At 41.0% G+C, this 18848-nt stretch overlaps 2 protein-coding genes across 2 annotated transcripts; one reads left to right on the top strand and one right to left on the bottom strand.

The window, feature by feature from the left end:
• Nucleotides 1-121: 121 nt before the first annotated feature.
• Nucleotides 122-11498, top strand: GLA (galactosidase alpha). Its single transcript, XM_063083821.1, has 7 exons — nt 122-321; nt 3862-4036; nt 5103-5280; nt 5821-5912; nt 8022-8183; nt 8403-8600; nt 8994-11498. The coding sequence occupies exons 1-7, from the start codon at nt 122-124 to the stop codon at nt 9282-9284; spliced, it is 1296 nt and encodes a 431-aa protein (XP_062939891.1). The 3' UTR covers nt 9285-11498.
• A 707-nt stretch (nt 11499-12205) lies between these two features.
• RPL36A (ribosomal protein L36a) lies at nt 12206-14995 on the bottom strand. Its single transcript, XM_063083822.1, has 5 exons — nt 14885-14995; nt 14352-14457; nt 14079-14146; nt 12655-12777; nt 12206-12340 (listed from the first exon to the last, which is right to left on the bottom strand). The coding sequence occupies exons 1-5, from the start codon at nt 14993-14995 to the stop codon at nt 12320-12322; spliced, it is 429 nt and encodes a 142-aa protein (XP_062939892.1). The 3' UTR covers nt 12206-12319.
• Between the last annotated feature and the right edge of the window lie 3853 nt (nt 14996-18848).

Genomic DNA, 18848 nt, shown 5'->3' with positions numbered 1-18848 from the left:
CGTCTCAGTTGCCTGAGAAACAATAACGTCATTATTTAATAACTCATCGATGATTGGTCCGCCCCTAAGGTTAAACTTAAAAGCTCAGGTTACCCGCGGAAATCTGTACTGTGTGATCACCATGACAATGAATCTGAGGAGCAGAAATCAGCGGCTGGGCTGCTTGCTTGCTCTCCGCTTTCTAGCCCTGGTTCTGTGGGCCGTCCATGGGGCCAAGGCACTGGACAACGGCTTGGCGATGACGCCTACCATGGGCTGGCTGCACTGGGAGCGCTTCATGTGCAACCTTAACTGCCAGGAAGAGCCGGATTCCTGCATCAGGTATCAGATATCGGGTGCCCTCTTCCCTTCGCTTTTCCGTGTGTTTGTCTGGGTGTGTTTGGGGAGGAATGGAGGGTCCCAACGACAGCATTTGAGCCTGAGTGGAGAGCTCCCCTACTGCTGCTTTTTATCCCCAGCAAACTGTCGCGCATCGGGACTAGCCCTAAACTTTCTCCGTGTAATCCCTTCTGGGGTGGGAGTCCGGCCAGCGGTCATCGGAAAAAATGTAGATAGTAAAGTATAATGAAAATAAAGATTTCCCCCATTCCACTACTCAGAAATAATCATGGTTAAGATGTTGATATACGACCTTGCTTCTCTCTCTCCCTCTCTTCCTCTTTTCCTCTCTCCATGCCCGGTCATCCAGCTAGGGGCTTTCTTCATTTACCATCCGGTTCCATTCAGACCTTTCTTTTGAGCGTCTACTCTGCCTCTGCCGCGTGCTAACTGTAAGCACAGCTGGGGTGGGTACGAGGGACGGGGACTAAGACTCGTGACATTTCTTCTCCATTTTGGGTCACGGGTTCCTTAACTGTAACTCCACGGAGTTAGGGACACCATGGGATCTCTGAGATTTTCCCCACCCTCTCGCCCTTGAGTGTGGCCTCCTCTAGAAGGTTGACCTGGAAGAACTTTTACACTTGAGTGGTGAAGGTTGAGGCTTGAGTAAGCAGGTATTGAATTTATCTGATTCTCACAATCCTTATCTGTAAATTTATATAACAACATTTTTACCTCCAGAAGCTGACTCAGAAAGATCTGTAAAAGAGTTTTTTATCTCACACAGGTGAGTTTTCAATGAAATAACCCATTTAAAGGCGTAGCACAGTGCCTGGCCCCTCGACTAGGCAACATACCAATAGAACAAATGTTCTTAACCTGGAATCCATGGGGAAATGAATGTAAATCTGCAAATGTGAGTATGTGTATTTTTCTGAAGAAAGTATCTTTACCTTTCTTCAGATTCTCAAAGGGATCTATGATTTGGAAAAGGTTAAGAATCACTGATATGTATTTTTAAAAACGTAAGGTCAGGTTCTGTCTCTCTGGAGAACACTAATACATCACCCATGGTGCAGAGGCCCTCTAAAGGCAGTGGTCACAGTACATCTCTGTCCATAAGTTATTCCTGTGAATGTCTTTACAGATAAAGTCAGGATGTTGGTCAGACATCACAGAAGAAATTGGCCTTCTAAGTTTCAGACTAAGTCCATTGCAACCCTGGGGTACAATGTGTGGCAATTGTGCCCATCACGGATTTCTTTTTGTTTTTTCCTTTTTTTTTTTTTAAGTGGTGGTTGTCTTGTATTTGTATCTGATTATAAAACTAACACATGGGGGCTGGCTGGTTAGCTCAGTTAGTTAGAACACGGTTGTTACACTTTCCTCTGTGTAACCGAGATGGAAAAAAGAGAAAGAAAGAATTCACTCAAAGTACCATCAATGAGGCCTGGAGGGACTGCCACCCATCAGGGGAGCAGCCCCGATTCAAAATCAGCCTTTCTTTTTATAGACAAGACAAGAAAGTTTCACAAGAAAAATCAGTTGATTCAATCATCAAAGAATGACATAAAAACAGGCAGTGTAAAACTTGTAACAGCAGTAAATTCACAATGTGACATTCCAGAATGTAATTTGTAGAAAGCTAGGTTAATTCACCAACAAACAGCTTGTCCTTAGTAAACATTTTCTTTTTCACATACTTCCTATGGCAATTTCCTTAGCATGTTTAAACAGCATTTAAGCAGTTTCCTTAACATATCTTGAGAACTATCAGTAGGTTAAATAATCAATAGTCAATCAAGCCAGAATCAAACCAGCAACCTAAAACAGTCAAAGTACACAATCCAATCCCTAAACAGTGATTAGAATTGATTAGATGGCTTTTGCCAAATTTATCTGTGGACTCTTGTCTCCTTACTCGAGCCTCTTGGCTCATTCGTGCATTACCTAAAAATCCTATTCTAAAATCAAAGGAGAATCAAGATTTCTAACCCACTACACACGGTGTTGATAACACCAAGGTCAAGGGTTCGGATTCCCAAACTGGCCAGCCACCAAAAATAAAGTAAAACTAATGCATGCTCATTGCAAAAAATGTAGATAGTAAAGAAGAGTAAAATGAAAATAAAGATTCCCTCCATTGATCACTAACAAGTTTGAACATCTTTTTATATGTTAAATTGGCTTTTTGCATGGTTGTGTCTTTTACGGATTGCCCCATAGCATTAGTTCCTTATATTTCAATTGGAATGACTCTCTTTTTCTTTCTCTCTTTCTCTCTCTCTCTGTGTCGTGTTGCAAGTACGGTAGTTCTTGCTATGTGCTGGTTTTGTTATTTATGTAATCAAATACATCAACTCTTTCATGATTTCTGGCTTTGGGGTCATGCTGAGACCTGAAGATAATATAGCCACCTACATTTTCTACTACAGTCGTCCCTCGGTATCACAGCAGGATTCGTCCCAGGACCCACCACCCCACCCCACCCCCCATCACCACCACCACCACCACCACCAATTCCAAAATCCGTGGATACTCAAATCCTGCGCAGTTGGCCCTGTGGAACCTTGGATATGAAAAGTCTGCCCTCCATATAGGCAGGTTCCATATCCCGAAAATACTGTATTTTCAATCCACGGTTGGTTGAAAAAAAACTGGCGTATGAGTGGGCCTGCGCAGTTCAAACCCGTATTGTTCGAGGGTCAACTGTAGTATTTTTATGGATTTTTAAAAGTATTTAAATCTTTAGTCCATCTGGACTTTATTCTCCTATAAAGAATGCCATGTTAATACATACTAAGTCCCATGGTATCAGATGGCTGGATCTCTTTCTGAATTTTCTCTTTAATTTTAGTAATCTGGATATTCTAATGCTAATAGAACTATGCTAGCTTCCTTTGTCTTTTATAGAATGTACAAGTATTTAATCTTTTAGGTGAGCTTTTTGGATCAGTTCCTTAAAAAGCCCTTTTGGGATTCATTCAGGGTTTTATTAAATGTATAAAGGATTGAGTTAGTAAATATTGAGTTTTCTTATCCAAGAGCAAAATAATGTTTCTGTAGTTATTCAAATCATTAGGACCATCATAGTTTTAACATATGGGCCCTGCACAAATTTTTAATTTATCTCTAGGTAATTTAGGTTTTCCTGTTGCTTTTTCAGTTGCTCTTGTAAATGGGATCTTTTTCTCCAAATAGGTTATTTTGATACCTAAGGAAGCTGTTGATTATGCTAACTTTGTAGTTTCTTACTCTACTGAACTTTCTTCTTAGTTCTAATAACCTTTTCAAGTTCATCACGTATTTCTCATTTCCGTAATAATTGTTTGGAGTTTTTAGGGCATTAGTATTAATGGGGTAGGGGAGGGAGAAGAAAAATTAGAAGAACAGTTCATTTTTTACCTTGTATTGGTTGTGATTACTACCACACTATTACTGGGTTGAAAACAACTGTGAAATCCCAAGGTGCCTAACAAATAGGAGGTAACTAAGCATTCATTTAACGAGTTGTAGTGATTATTGGAATTTCTCTTTCAGTGAGCACCTCTTCATGCAGATGGCAGATCTCATGGTCTCAGATGGCTGGAAGGATGCAGGTTATGAGTACCTCTGCATTGATGACTGTTGGATGGCTCCTCAAAGAGATTCAAAAGGCAGACTTCAGGCAGACCCTCAGCGTTTTCCTGGTGGGATCAGCCGCCTTGCTGATTATGTGAGTTTATAGATACTTTTCTCTTTTATTCAGGGTACTCTAAGTACTTCTGTACAGAAGCTCGTTTGGAAACAGTCTTCATGATGCTTAGAAAGTAGAATAGCTGCTGTTATATGAACATTGAATTGTAAGACTTATGGGGTGGAATTTTCATCCCATCAGCAGATACATGTTTTGCAGTAGCTCGAGGCCCATCTTGGAGAAGTTCTCCTTTTGCTGAAACACTGAACTCACTAAGAGGAAAAGGGAACTTTGTTCTTAACATATGTGTACATGTACAAGCATTTCAATATGAGCTTTGGCTAGCTATTACAATTGTACTATAAACTAGAATTTTAGAAGATAAAAGGAAAATATTCTGGAGACTGTTGAAGAGAAATAGAGTCCAACACTAGTCAAAGGTGATGATGACAAATTTTATTCACTACTATTGCAATAGGAGAAAGTGCCAAACTCAAATCTGAATACAACAAAGACAAGTGGAGATTTATAGCCAGTGAGCAGATTGAGGGATTCAATGGATGGAAAATTACTAAAAGGAGACATCAAGGGTAGGGAAATTCTTGCTAAAGGGGGCCACAGGCTTAGACATCAAGGATGAGGGAACTTGATAAGGTATAAAGGGTGGAGGGATGACTTAGAAAGATTCTTGCTAAAACTGGGCTCACTAAGACAGACTCAGAAGGCCACAGTTGAGGCCAACTCAAGAGGAAGGCTCAAACAAGACTAACTCAAGGAGAGTCTTTGTCAAGATAAATCTATCATTGCCCTGGAAAGGTAACTTTTAGGATCACATCAGGAAGATCAGAATGGTTGATAGCTTTCTCCTCAGTTCTGTGCTAGAGCTCACAGGTATAGTTTGAACTAGTTCAACAGAATTGGGGGATTTGTTCTTTGTCTTCCAACAAACTCATCTGGATAATTTGGGGGGTTTTTAAAAAAGTTTTAAAAGCCCCCGATACCTGGTGAAGTACACTTGTCTCTGCTCCCATCCCATCCTAGAGTGTTTCTCTCTTTCTGCTAAATCATGATTGCCATTCTACTGTGGTGACTCCTCTCATTTCAGGTCCATAACAAAGGACTGAAACTAGGGATTTATGCAGATGTTGGAAATAAAACCTGTGCAGGCTTCCCTGGGAGTTTTGGATACTATGACATTGATGCCCAGACCTTTGCTGACTGGGGAGTAGATCTACTAAAATTTGATGGTTGTTACTGTGACAGTGTGGAACATTTGACAGATGGTAAGTTTCATTCAAGAGATTTAGCCATGAGCAAAGGGAAGAATTTTGAGGCCAAGGTAGCTGAGCATTTAGAGAACTAATCTTCAGATTTTAAATACCCAGTCAGAATACTGGAAATAATTCTTCTCAATGTGCCAAAGCTCTCTCCTCTTCTCTTTCAGTTTGTTCATTCATTCATTCATATTTGTAAAATCCATGCATGCCTAACCATGGCTAATATTGTGCACTTTTAATTCAAGAGGGCTCTAAGAGTTAATTAGTAATTGTAACTCTATAACATCATTTAGGAAAAACAGTCACTGAGAAACATCTTCATCCCTGCCTTTCCTTAATACACACAACATCTCCGCATTACCTCCTCAGAAAAATCCAAGCCGTCTGGGTGGTACTATACACAGTTTAAGCACAGAACAACCACCTGTCTCTGCTGATGTTTTAAAATATAAACATGGACCTTCCAGGCAGCCTCTTTTTAAAATATACAGCCACAGCTGGAAATTCCCTTCCTTCCCTTATTTTACCCATTGTTTTCTCATACAGGTTATAAGTACATGTCCATGGCCCTGAACAGGACTGGCAGAAGCATTGTGTACTCCTGTGAGTGGCCCCTTTATGTGTGGCCCTTTCAGAAGGTGAGCTAGTGTACCCAGAATCCAATACAGCCTTGCTGATAGGTTTTCAGAACTTGAGAACAAAGAGACAAAGTCCTTCACAGTCCAATCTTACTCAATAGTATCATCCTATCATCTCTCCCAGGATCTGACCACTCCCCACCATCTCCACTGCTGTAATTATAGTCTAAGCTACTGTCACCTGGGAAGTCATCTTTGATTCTTCCCTTTATGTCCCCATTCATGTCCTGTCCATCAGCAATCCTGCCAGTACTGTCTCCAAAATATGTCCTGAATCAGCTCACTTCTTTCCATCTCCACTGTACCCACGCTGGCCTTCCAAGCCACTATTATCTCTCACCTAGACTGCTCTGATAGCCTGATCTCCCTAATTCCACTCTCTCCCCACTTCCATCATTTTCCAAGCAGCACCAGTTACAAGATAACTCTATAAATGTAAATGGCATCATATCACTCCCCTGCTTAAAACCCTTGGCTGACTTCCCATTGCACTTGGAACAGAATCTGGCTATTGCTTACCTCCAGAGTGATGGCTCTTTCCCTCACTGCACTGATTTTCTGTCCCTCAAACACTGCAAACCTATTGCTGCCTCAAGGCCTTTATATTTGCTCTTTGTTTTCTGCCTAGAAAGATCTTCCCCCAAGATTTTTAAAGGGCCAGCTCCTTAACATCAAATGCCACACTCTGAGATGGGTCTTCTCCAACTACTTTAAAATAGCCCTCTGTCCTTTCGCTCTTTATCTCATTAACCTGTTTAATTTCCTTCTAAGAGCTTAGCACTATATAGAAGTATTTGTTCACTTGTTTATTGTCTGTCTCCCCACTAGAATGTAAGCTCCATGAGGGCAGGGGCCTTGTCTGACTTTTACCACTGAATCCCTAGCATATGGTAAGTGTTGAAGTTATGTATGGAATGAATCCCTATTATTTCCTCATAATCTCTACAAAATAGTCTCACCTTTCCTCGATGTCTTAAACCTCAGATATCCCAGCTGCCTATCTACAAACTTGTATTCATTCCATTAACAAATTACAGATGCTTCTCGACTTACAATGGGGTTACAGCCTGATAAACCCATCATGTCGAAAACATCATAAGTCAAAAATGTATTTAATACACCTAACCTACCAAACATCCTAGTTTAGCCTAGCTTAAACATGCTCAGAACATTTACATTAGCCTACAGTTAAGCAATATCATCTAACATGAAGCCTATTTTATGATACAGTGTCGAATATCTTATGTAATGTATTGAATACCGTACTGAAAGTGAAGAACAGAATGGTCATGTGGGCACCTGAAGTCCAATTTCTACTGAATGTCTATCACTTGCTCACCATCATAAAGTTGAACCACATAAGTCGGGGACCATCTGTAGATGCCTAGGATACAGATCTTATCATAGATTTGATGGACACCTATGTAATTTTGCAGCTTTTATTTTTACTCATTCAGTTCATTTTAGTTCTTTTTTTTTTTTTTGGCAGTTGGCCCATATCGGGATCCCAACCCATGACCTTGGTGTTATAACACTGCTCTAACCAACTGAGCTAACCAACCAGCCCTCATTTTAGCTATTTCTGATTATAAAAGTAATAAATGTTCATTTTAGAAGAGTTTGAAAATAGTCAAGTGTTAAGAAAGTAAAAATCCTCCATAATCCTAACACCTAGTTACCACTTGGCAAATTTCCAGCATAAACGGTATTAAGGATTTTAAGTTATATGGTCTTTCTGAAAAACTTCTTCCCTTTAAAGTCCATTATAATAATGATCTAGATCTCCTCATGGAGACGTTCAATCTGTAAACTAAAGAAAAGGCCACAAGTGCCTCCTTTATGTTTTTATTATTTATTTTTTTTTACTTAAAGATGACCGGTAAGGGGATCTTAACGCTTGGCTTGGTGTTGTCAGCACCACGCTCAGCCAGTGAGCTAACCGGCCATCCCTATATGGGATCCGAACCCATGGCCTTGGTGTTATCAGCACCACATTCTCCCGGGTGAGCCACGGGCCGGCCCAAAGTGCCTCCTTTAAACTTGACTATTTTCATCTCACAAGTATGTTAATTAGAAAGTAAACAGAAGAGTCATATCTCTGTTTCACAGCCTGATTACACAGAAATCCGACAGTACTGCAATCACTGGAGAAATTTTGGGGACATTTTTGATTCCTGGCAAAGTGTAAAGAGTATCTTGGACTGGACATCTTCTCACCAGAAGGGAATTGTTGATGTCGCTGGACCAGGGGGTTGGAATGACCCAGATATGGTAAGAACCTGAGCCCTCCTTGTTCAAGATGCTGCAGTATGCCTATTTCCTATTTGACATTCAAGGGAAATAGAGGTAAAGTTCCTGGGAGGAGGCTTTATGTGAGAGTACTTAGAGCACAGTGCTGTGGAAAGTGGCTTCTCTCTATGGGTCATCTAGGTAACTTTAAAAATGTTTCATCTGCTCTTATTTGAATTCTTATTTCATTCTTTGTCCCAGTTAGTGATTGGCAACTTTGGTCTCAGCTGGGATCAGCAAGTAACTCAGATGGCCCTCTGGGCTATCATGGCAGCTCCTTTACTCATGTCTAACGACCTCCGACACATCAGCCCTCAAGCCAAAGCTCTACTTCAGAATAAGGATGTAATTGCCATCAACCAGGACCCCTTGGGCAAGCAGGGGTACCAGCTTAGAAAGGTATAGTAAATAATGCTCTATGAGAGAAAATAGGAATCAGCCAGAACATGTCCTCCTGCCTTCTCTATTTTACAATTCAGCCAAATGTTTATTCAGGATGTGTATTTTAAGATGGCTTCTTACCCAATACCAAGTTTGTCTTGGGCCTAAATCTGTTACATATGAACATATACACTATTCTTTTAAGAATATTTGTTTTTTTCCCTTGATCTTGATATTATAATCAGTAAAAAGGGTTTTTGCTGGAACCATTATTTCCAAAATATGCTACAGGATAATTTTAGTTTTTCCTATAAGTGCTTTATAGTTCTAACAATACGACGGAATGCCAAACAAACAAGACGGCCTATTGCTAGTTACCAAGCAATCACATCTATTTTCTTGGATTTTCAGGAAGAAAACATTGAAGTGTGGGAACGACCTCTCTCAGACTTAGCCTGGGTTGTAGCTATGATAAACCTGCAGGAGATTGGTGGACCTCGCTCTTACACCATCTCAGTTGCTCCGCTGGGTCGAGGAGTGGCCTGTAATCCTGCCTGCCTCATTATACAGCTCCTCCCTGAGAAAAAGGAGCTTGGGTTCTATGAATGGGATTCAAACTTAAAAACTTGGATAAATCCCACAGGTACTGTTTTGCTTCGGCTAGAAAGAACAAGCCAGCATACATCAAAACTCTTACTTTAAAATTTGCCAAAGTGACTACTCCACTTCCTGTCCACTTTTTCCTCCATTCCCACTTAAAAAGCTCTATTTCCTTGAGTAAAATTACAAGTTGTAAACTTAAAAAAAAAATACTTCTAAAGGTACTCTAAAGAGAACAGTTTGGGGAAAGGCTTTGAAACTAATTTTACTACTAAGAAATTGATAGGATTGATTCATTCATTTCCACAGCCCTGAGGCAGGTGTTTATCCACTGTAAACTGCAGAGCCAGGATTTAAACCCAAGCTCTTAAACACTACACCGCTGCCTATTGAGGTAATTGGATGGTGCTGCTTATGATCTTAGCGCAAAGGGAAAATGAAATCTACCTCCTCGGTTGAAGGACAGGAAATAGCCATGCAGGAATAACCTTGATAAACTCAAATTCCCAGGTTGTTTGTAATCTAGATCCAACAAATGCAGATGACTTATTTTCACTAAGAATAACTAGATACATTATGACCTAAGATGCAAGATGAGCCTGTATACGTCTGTTCTGGAGACCCCCACACCCCTTTAAGATGAATTGCTTTATCTCATGGGGTCCTGTGAAGGCAGCTATATTTAAACTGGGGTATGCGGGCATGGATATTTTCAGAGGAATTTCCAGACATTCTAATTCCCTACTTTTCCTACAATTAGTTTGCCTGAGAACAAACCTTTAGTCAAGGCTTCAAGCCTGCTCCTTTACCACCTTTCTTTTACAATTACCCTTTTCCCACACAAGCAAAAACATAAAGGTAGGCACTTCACCCATCCTAAATGCCCAACAGTACCAAAAGATCCACTCCAAACACAAAGTGCATGTTGGAATAATTCTTTTGCCTGTAAGATACTTACCAATTATTTTAACTAAAATTGGAGGACTAATATTGTCAGTTGATAAAAACTGGAATGAAATTGTTAAACAGACTTACTCATCCACGGACACATAAACTAATTTGGAAGAAAACTGCTCCACATTATTGAGATGCACTTCCAGTTATTAAAATGTGGTTGGTGGGAATGTAAATTAGTGCGCCTATTATGGAAAACAGTATAGAGGTTTGTCAAAGTACAAATAGATCTGCCAGATGATCCAGCAATCTCATTACTGGATATATATCCAAAGGAATGGAAATCATGTCAAAGGGATACTTGCACTCCCATGTTCATCTCAGCTCTATTCACAATAGCCAAAATGGAACTGATCTCAATGTCCATCAACAGATGAATGGATAAAGAAAACATGGTATATATACACAATGGAGCATTATACAACGTAATACTACTCAGCCATAAAAAAAAAAAAAAAAAGGATTCTGCCATTTGCAGCAACATGGATGAGTCTGGAGAAAATTATAAGTGAAATAAGTCAGGCACAGAAATACCGCATGTTCTCATTCATGTGGAAGCTAAAATAGTTGATGTCACAAAAGCAGAGAATAGAATAGTGGCTACTAGAGACTGGTTAGGGGAGGGGGAGGGAGGAAGGGATGGGGAGAGGATGGTCAATGGAAACAAAATTGTATATAACTTTAAAGTAGGTAGAGATGATTTTGAATGTTCCTAACATAAAGATGTGACATGTTTGAGGTGATGGATATACTAATTACTCTTATATGATTATTGCACACTGTATAAATGTACCCAAATATCATCCTGTACTACATATATACATTTACCATGGGTGAATTTAAAAATCAAAAGAATAATTTCAGAAACAGAGGTTACCAGAAAATGGGGGGAAGGAATAACAAGAAGTTATTGCTTAATGGGTAGTTTATGTTTAGGATGATGAAAAAGTTTTGGAAATAGAGGTGGTCACACAGCATTTGTGAATGTAATTCCACGGACTTGTATGTTTGAATGGTTAAAATGGCAAACCTTATGTTAATATATATTTTACCACAATAAAAAAATGGTTCTTATAGAAGTAGAGTTTAATAACAGTTACCAGAAGCTGGGAAAGGAAGGGGAAGTGGTGGGTTAACGGGTACAAAGTTCTAGGTAGACAGGAAGAATAAGTTCTGGTGTTCCAGGCTGACTAGAGCTAACAATATTATATTGTATGTTTTGAAATAGCTAGACAAGAGGATCTTGATTGTAATCACTACAAAGAAAAAACAAATGTTCAGGGGATGGATATGCTATCTACTCTAAGTGAATCATGGTACAATATATGCATGTACTGGAACAATCCATCGTATTCCACAAATATGTACAATCAAATTTTTAAATAAAAAAAGTACAAGTGGCGTATTTGTTTCACCATACATAGTTTTGCTACAGAACTACAAAGAGCTGAACATCAGTAAGACTGAAGTGTAAGGGGCAAAGAAAGGATGTATAATTTGCAAGTTAAGAGGCATTTTTCTTTTAAAAAATGGACATTGGTGCTGATAACACCAAGGTCCAGGGTTTGATCCCTGTACTGGCCAGCCACCAAAACAAAGAAAGATAGACTATCCCACCAGTTAAGATTTCACTGGGGAGTTTAATACACCAGAAATCAGTCTTTGCAGTTATTTCAACATGATAAATACTTTGTCTCTACTTTAAAATGTCAGGGGACATGTCTCAACATTTAAGGATAATAATGGGGTCAGTCTGAAGACAATGCATATTATAGTGTACTGTGCCTAGATAACAGGGCCAAAATTCCCTATTAAATGACATAAGTACCAAAGGTATGTGAGAGATTAACTCTCAGTAAACCTTATATCCACTATGGATGTTACTGACTTCCCCCCATTAGTCTCTATTTGTGTAACACGAAAACCACTAGCCTTTGCTTTTTAACAGCAAATGGGATCTCCTGAAGCCCCAAGCAATTAAAATGCCAAATTAGATAATTACATTTGATGTGAGCTCAACCAGTCAGATTCAATCCCAAACAAGTAGTACCCAGAAGAACCATGATGCATAAATGTCCCAAGGGAAATTTTATTGATTCCCTCCCAAAAGACCAATTGTAACCAAATGAAGTGAACGTAACCTCAAGACTTTATCGTCTTCACAATAAAACAAATGATGAAGCTTAGAATTGGATCACTTGGCCCTGTAATAGAACAGAAAAAAAAAATGTTGAGTTATGTATTTTGTGAAGAAGCTCTGCTCCGTCAAAAACGTTATCTATTCCTAAAGAGATCATCATGCTATATTTATAAAGTCTCTTAATTCTTCCTTTTGTACTTAAAGCAAAACCAACACCAAATACCTTACACCCTCATTTATGGATCTAGTTATTTTTTGAGAGGACTACCCCTGATTTCTATGCCACAATAAAATGAGTAAGCAGAAAAAATGTTCGCCTTTCCAAATATAATTAAGCCATATAGGAAAGATTGTATCTTCTACCCATAATTATATTACCTTTCTCTTCTTATCTCCTCCCAGTTCAAAATGCTTGCATCTCTTAATAGCCAGCATTCTCTTAGATCTGCAGTTAGGCTCAACACACTCAAGCCTCAGCACAATCTTCTTCGTAGTTTTAGCCTAGAAAAAAATTAAGTCAAACCCTTCATAAATCACAGAAAACCACTTTCTTCAAAAATACAGAAGTACTACTTAAAGCAAAGCTTTGCAAATGATAGTTGTCACAATTGGTCTTCAGCTATAGGGAGAAAATGATCTACAAATCAGTGAATTTAAGAGAACATGTATTAATAGAAAAGGTGGCAGGTAATCCAATCTCCACTCAGATCAAACATCCTAGAGAGCTTCCTATCAAATATGCACTCCTCATGCCACCTTGAAATTGTGGCCTTTGAGAAGCTCTGCATAGTTGTTAGGTATTTCACACAATCAAAAGTGGGTCAACCAAGTCCATGCATCTATGAAATCAACACAAAATAAACTTCCACAATTAAATAGTGCTGATTATTACTAAGATCTACTATCAGTTCTAAGACTATCTATAATTATGTCTAGAGTTTTTGTGCATTCAGCTGAATTAAGTCAAGCTACACTCCTAATACTCAAGTTCTTAAGCCTGCCCCTTTAGTCAAAGTTCTGCTACTGCTAGTTTGTAGTTCTCAAAAAGCCAAAACCTAGTTAGAATCTCCCCAAACACAAGTTACCCAAATGTGAAAAGGTACCCAAGCATTCCTTTTACCACCCTGAGATCAAACCATTTTATAACACCCAAATGAACACTGAAGTCATTCCTTAAGACTTTCTGGAACCAGGCTGGATGAGGAGCAAAGTGCCAAAAGAAATGCTGTGCTGGAGGGAATGCTATGTTCCAGGCACAGTGCTAATTACTTTAAGTGGTAGCCAAATCACCTAGGGTGGGACAGAAATTCATTCAGCTTGAAAATAATAAACAGAATTCAGGAGGCCAGTGGAAGGCCTAAATAGCTATTCTAAAGAGTTTTAAAACTTCATGAGATAAGCAGAAGACTGACTGTAGGCTTCTGTGCTGAGAAGCAAAATAACAGAATAATTCTTACTTCAACCAAGAACTGAGGAGTCAGACAGGATAACAAATAAGGAACAAGGCAAATGATTTACCAGTGTACACACACTTCAGTTCTTAGGAAAGCAGGACACATTCCTTGATTTTCCCTTTTCAGAAAGGAAGGATAACTTTAAAACACTGAAATGGTCCAGTATTGTAGACTAAAGTCAGACCTGGGTTGCACTCCCAGCTCCACTAGATCTGTCACCGCAGGAAATTGCAATAACCTCACTGAGACGAACACTATACCTATACCGTGAAGTGCGTGGACTAGAGACGTCAAACTCAAGATCCTTACCACAAGTGAGAAACATGTCAAATGGTAGTTATCACTAACCTTTTTCCGGAAAATCGGCTTAGTCTGCCCACCATAGCCACTCTGCTTCCTGTCATAACGCCGCTTTCCTGCGAAAACGAAAAATCATTTGTTATGTACACCAAAGATCATGAATCACAATAGCTGCACAGAAAAGTCGTCTTCTGGATTTTATGTTGGGCTTCTCAGCAGAAATATTAACACCTGGGGGGAGGGGTGGGTGGAGACCTGGACTCATATCACACTACTACACAAATGCCACATTAAAACCAAACAATGCAGAAGCCACCTTACCCTGGGCATACAGAGAATCCTTGCCCTTCTTGTACTGTGTCACTTTGTGGGGTTGGTGCTTGCCACACTTCTTACAGAAAGTCCGGCGAGTTTTAGGAACATTCACCTAGTAAATAAACTGTTCTGAACGTGCAGTGTTATCCGACCACAATGGCACATCGCCCTACCTGACCCAGCTCAAGCTGAGGCACTCCACGTGGACTGGACTCTTAACTCCTCGCTAACGCATGACACCAAGCAGCTCTAACTACAAGGTGGTCCAGCCCCATGTGCTTCAAGCAGAGCGCCCTCCGTCGAGCCCCAAAGAGGGAAGAGATCTTACTAACTCCACCCCCGGCTAAGTCTACCTCTTGGATTCCATCACTTCAATTCCTGGCCCCGGAGCCCGGTCCCTTCGGGGTCGATCCCGATAACACTAGATTCTTTGATACACTGAGTCAACGCAAGGGCCTGGATCCATCCTGGGAAAGTACCATAGACGAGGGGGGGAAGATTAAGCTGGATGTTACCGGACCCCCACCCCAAAGTCTTACCATGCTTGCGGGAGCGCTATGGTCACGAAAAGAAAGAGGCCGGCCCGGAAACGGAAGTATATAGGAGATTCCCGGTCGCACTTCCTCATGGGAGTCGGTGGGAGACACCATAGAGTCTGAGACTTGGTGCGCAGCGCCCTCTGGCGGCGAAGAGGACTCAATTCGGAGCCGAGGGCGGGAACTTAGGGAAGAGCTCTGCCTAAAGGCTGGTCCACCCTCCTCGACTTCCTCCCGCCTCCCGGCTTTGCAGCTTTTCATTACTTCATCGCTTTTGGCGGAAGCTACTAGTTTCGTTAAGTGAAGGGAGCACTGCTCTTTCTAGACCCTCTGGCCTCCCTTTCCCTGAGGGAAGCCGGGACTACGGTCGAGTGGAGGCGTCCTCCACCTGGACATGCCTGTTCCACCTCAAGGAAGCTGGGAACATCTTTCGCAGCGAATTGCTGGTTCGGTGAAGGCGTGGAGGGAGCCAACTGTTCCAGTTCGTCTATCACATTGGCCAGTTGGTCCATTCAACAAATGTTTATTGCATGCCTATTATGTGTCGGTCCTGTTCTAGGGGAGGGACACAGCCTAATACGCTCGTCAACGTACAATTACGGGCTAGGTACTTTGAAGAAGGGAACAATGATCAGCATTAAAGCAGCACCCCTTTGTTGAGGGAATAAGTTGGCTGCTCTAGGTTCTGAAAAGTGACGATGAAATTGTTCAGCTCCTGCAATAGCAGTAAGCCCAGGGCTGGCCGGTTACTCAGCTGGTTAGAGCACAGTGTTTGTAACACCAAGGTCAAGGGTTCAGGTCCCAATTGATTAATTAAATGAATATTTTGAAGGCTAAGAAATAGAAGGTATCCAGCAGCTCTTCCCTTCCCTGAATGGCAGAAGGCATGGACTAGGTTTCAAGGGAGTCCAGCAGAGAAAGACTGCAGGATGCTATGCATTTTTAATGGATTGTCTCGTACAGTTCTCACAGTAATTCTAGGAGGTAGGTGGTATTATTACTCCCATTTTACAGATGAGGAAATTGAGGCCATGGAATGTTAAACGATTTGCCCAGGGTTAACTGGTATTTAGGGGATGGAGGATACAAACCCAGGTAGTTTGACTCCAGAGCCTGGGTTCCTTTATCATCATAGAATACTGCTGTTGTGGCCTGCTAATTGTAATAGCTAATAATTATGGAACATTTATTATATGCCAGACATTCTCCTAACCAACTTACACACTACCTCTTTTAGTCCTGATGGCAACACCAGGAGATATGTACCATTACTAGTATTTAACAAGTGAGGAAACTGAGGCACAAGAGATGTTAAATTCTCTTACCCAAAGTAACACAGGAGGTTATTTTGTGGAGCTGGAATTTGATCCTAACACCACAGCCTTGCACTTAACCACTACTCTTACAGAGGCATCTGCAGAGTAAAGGATTGTGAGGAGAGAAAATTGGGCTGGGACACAGGAGGAGGCAGCAGTGAATTAGAGGCTAAGGAACTATGACAGTCCAAGGTATCCTGCTTGCATAACCCTCCAGGAACATCCATGGGCCCTGAGCTGACTCTCTGATCACCCCCTTTTTTGTTGGGTGGCCTCTGGGAATGAGATAATAAAAACATTACCACTATGTACTACATTTCCTAAAAGTTTCTTTGCCAGACTGCCAGCCTGTAGTCTCACAGAATTTTCTTTTTCTCTCCAGACTCTAAGCAATCTCGCTGGCCTCTGGGGAGTTTCTAAAGGTTTTTAATGTTAGTAATGTGGAAATATGAAGACAATAAACATGGTCCCTCTTCATCTAATCAATCTTAGTTATTTCTATCTTTCCGCATGTGACATAGCTTTGGGGATTTTTGTTTGCTTTTGTTTGTTTGTTTATTTTAAAGTATTTAATTGGCAAAAGTACATATATTCAAGATGTAAAACATGATGATTTGATATACATATACATTGTGTAATGATTACCGTAGTCAAATTAATTAAGACAGCTATCACCACCCATGGTTACCATTTGGGGGGGTGCTGAGGACACTTAAAATTTGCTCTTGTCAAATTTCAAGTAAACAATGCAGTGTTATTAACTATGATCACCATGCTGTACATGAGATCCCCAGAACTTAGGCCTCTTAAAACTGAAAGTTTGTACACCAATCCTGATCTCTGTTTTGGACATGCTCCTCATGAATTTCCCCTAAGACAAGGCACTCAGCACTCAATGCAGGGCTCTAGGTGTGGTCTGGCCTTGCATAGTAGGGGGCACATTCACTTTCTTCTGTCACCTTGGCTTTTCTGGCCAGTGTCACCTTGGCTTTTCTGGCAGCCATGTTACTGACGTGACATTTCTCTTAATTACTATCAGCAAAACCCCCTGAACCATTTTCACAAATGCTACTGCTACCCCACTTTCACCTGGAGTCATTTGAAGTTCAAAGTTGGAGCCCAGTTATGGGCCATCGCCTTTAGCCTTGGTTACATTTTGTTGAATTTAGTTTCTCACACCAGATGATCAAGACCTTTTTGGAAACAAATTGCTCTGGTTCTGTCATCCAATCTAGCTCACATAGCCTTGCACTAGTCACTTTCAGGTGACTAATTAGCTAAGCTACTTTCTATATCTTCCTAAAGGGTCATGAATAAAAATGTTGAGCAGGATAGCTCCAAGAACAGAACGCTATATTACACTGGGAATCTTTTGAGGTGACACTCGGCCATTCATTTGCACAATTTGAGTACAGTCCTTCTGTCAGTAGGGACAAGTGTGCTAGGGGAGTGGTCATGGACAGAGAGTGAAGAAGAGCCTGGGTTTACTTTCCCCTTTCCCTGGTCCCCCTCTCTATTGTCTAGATCTGTTGTATGCCTATCAACTCCTAGTTCCCACCCCCAGGTGGACCTTGAGAAGGGACAGGACATGTGACAATAAGCAGCATCTGACTGAAGAAAAAGGGAGAGAAGATGAGTGCCTGTGGCCAACTCTCAGGCAGGTGACTAGAGCAGCTATTGGGGTGACTAGTTAAAGGGTATAAGTTATCAGTAAAGTAGGGAGAGCATACAACACTTGCTGTCCACCTGTCTTGTGCAGATGTGAGGATTAACCACTCTACCATCCTACAAATGCTTTTATAAATTTAAAACAAAAAATCCTGTTTCCTTAAAAATCCGGAACAACTTGTAGTGGTATCTGGGATCTGTTTCTACATTAGGAGACAGAGCCTGGACATAAGGAAATATGGGAGTGCCCGATGCATTGAGGTGGGCAAGCAGATCAGCCACCAGGGGCTCAGCCTGGTGTGGTCCGCAGCCGATCCTGGCTGCATTCTCTAGGAGAATCCTTGGGGAGAAGATTGCAGCTGGAATATAAGCTATGAAGCCACTGAGGAAACATCCAGCCTTCAAGTAACACACCTAGTCTGGTTTACTGATTTACAGGATTAAAGAGAAACTTATAAATTGAGTTAATGCCTGAGGCTGAATCTTAAATGGAGAAAATCAACATCCACAGAAAATGGAGAAGGGCATAAGTCTTTGTTTGGGCTTACATTCTGACATTTTTTATCTGTAGAAAAAAATGCTTTCTTAGAAAATGACTCAGCAGGGGGAAGTCTTGTCTCTACCTCTGTCAGGCTCTGTCCTTTGAGGTCCCTGTGCAAGCACTCTCTATCCTCCACTGTCAAGTTTAACTGTGTGACTCTGAGTCTCCTCTGCCTCAGAGGACAGGGAAGTCTAAAGACACTCTTCCTGTCCAGTCCCTTTATTCCATCTCCTCCAGCCCTGGCATTTCTCCTCTTTCCTATAAGGCCCCTCTCTCTGTGCTGACCATCCCCACCGTGCTTTAGGTATGTCGTCCCTTTACCTCCGGGAGGGCGGCCTGACAACCTCTCTGCTCAGCCCAGCCTCGTCTAGACTCTCAGCGGCCCTAATAGTGTTGAAAAAGTTTCTTTCAGAGCCGGACTCAAGATAGTAGTGTCAGAGGT

This window comes from Cynocephalus volans, chromosome X (genome assembly GCF_027409185.1).
Source record: "Cynocephalus volans isolate mCynVol1 chromosome X, mCynVol1.pri, whole genome shotgun sequence".
In the NCBI taxonomy this organism is placed as follows: domain Eukaryota; kingdom Metazoa; phylum Chordata; class Mammalia; order Dermoptera; family Cynocephalidae; genus Cynocephalus; species Cynocephalus volans.
This window is presented reverse-complemented; position numbering and strand designations above follow the sequence as displayed.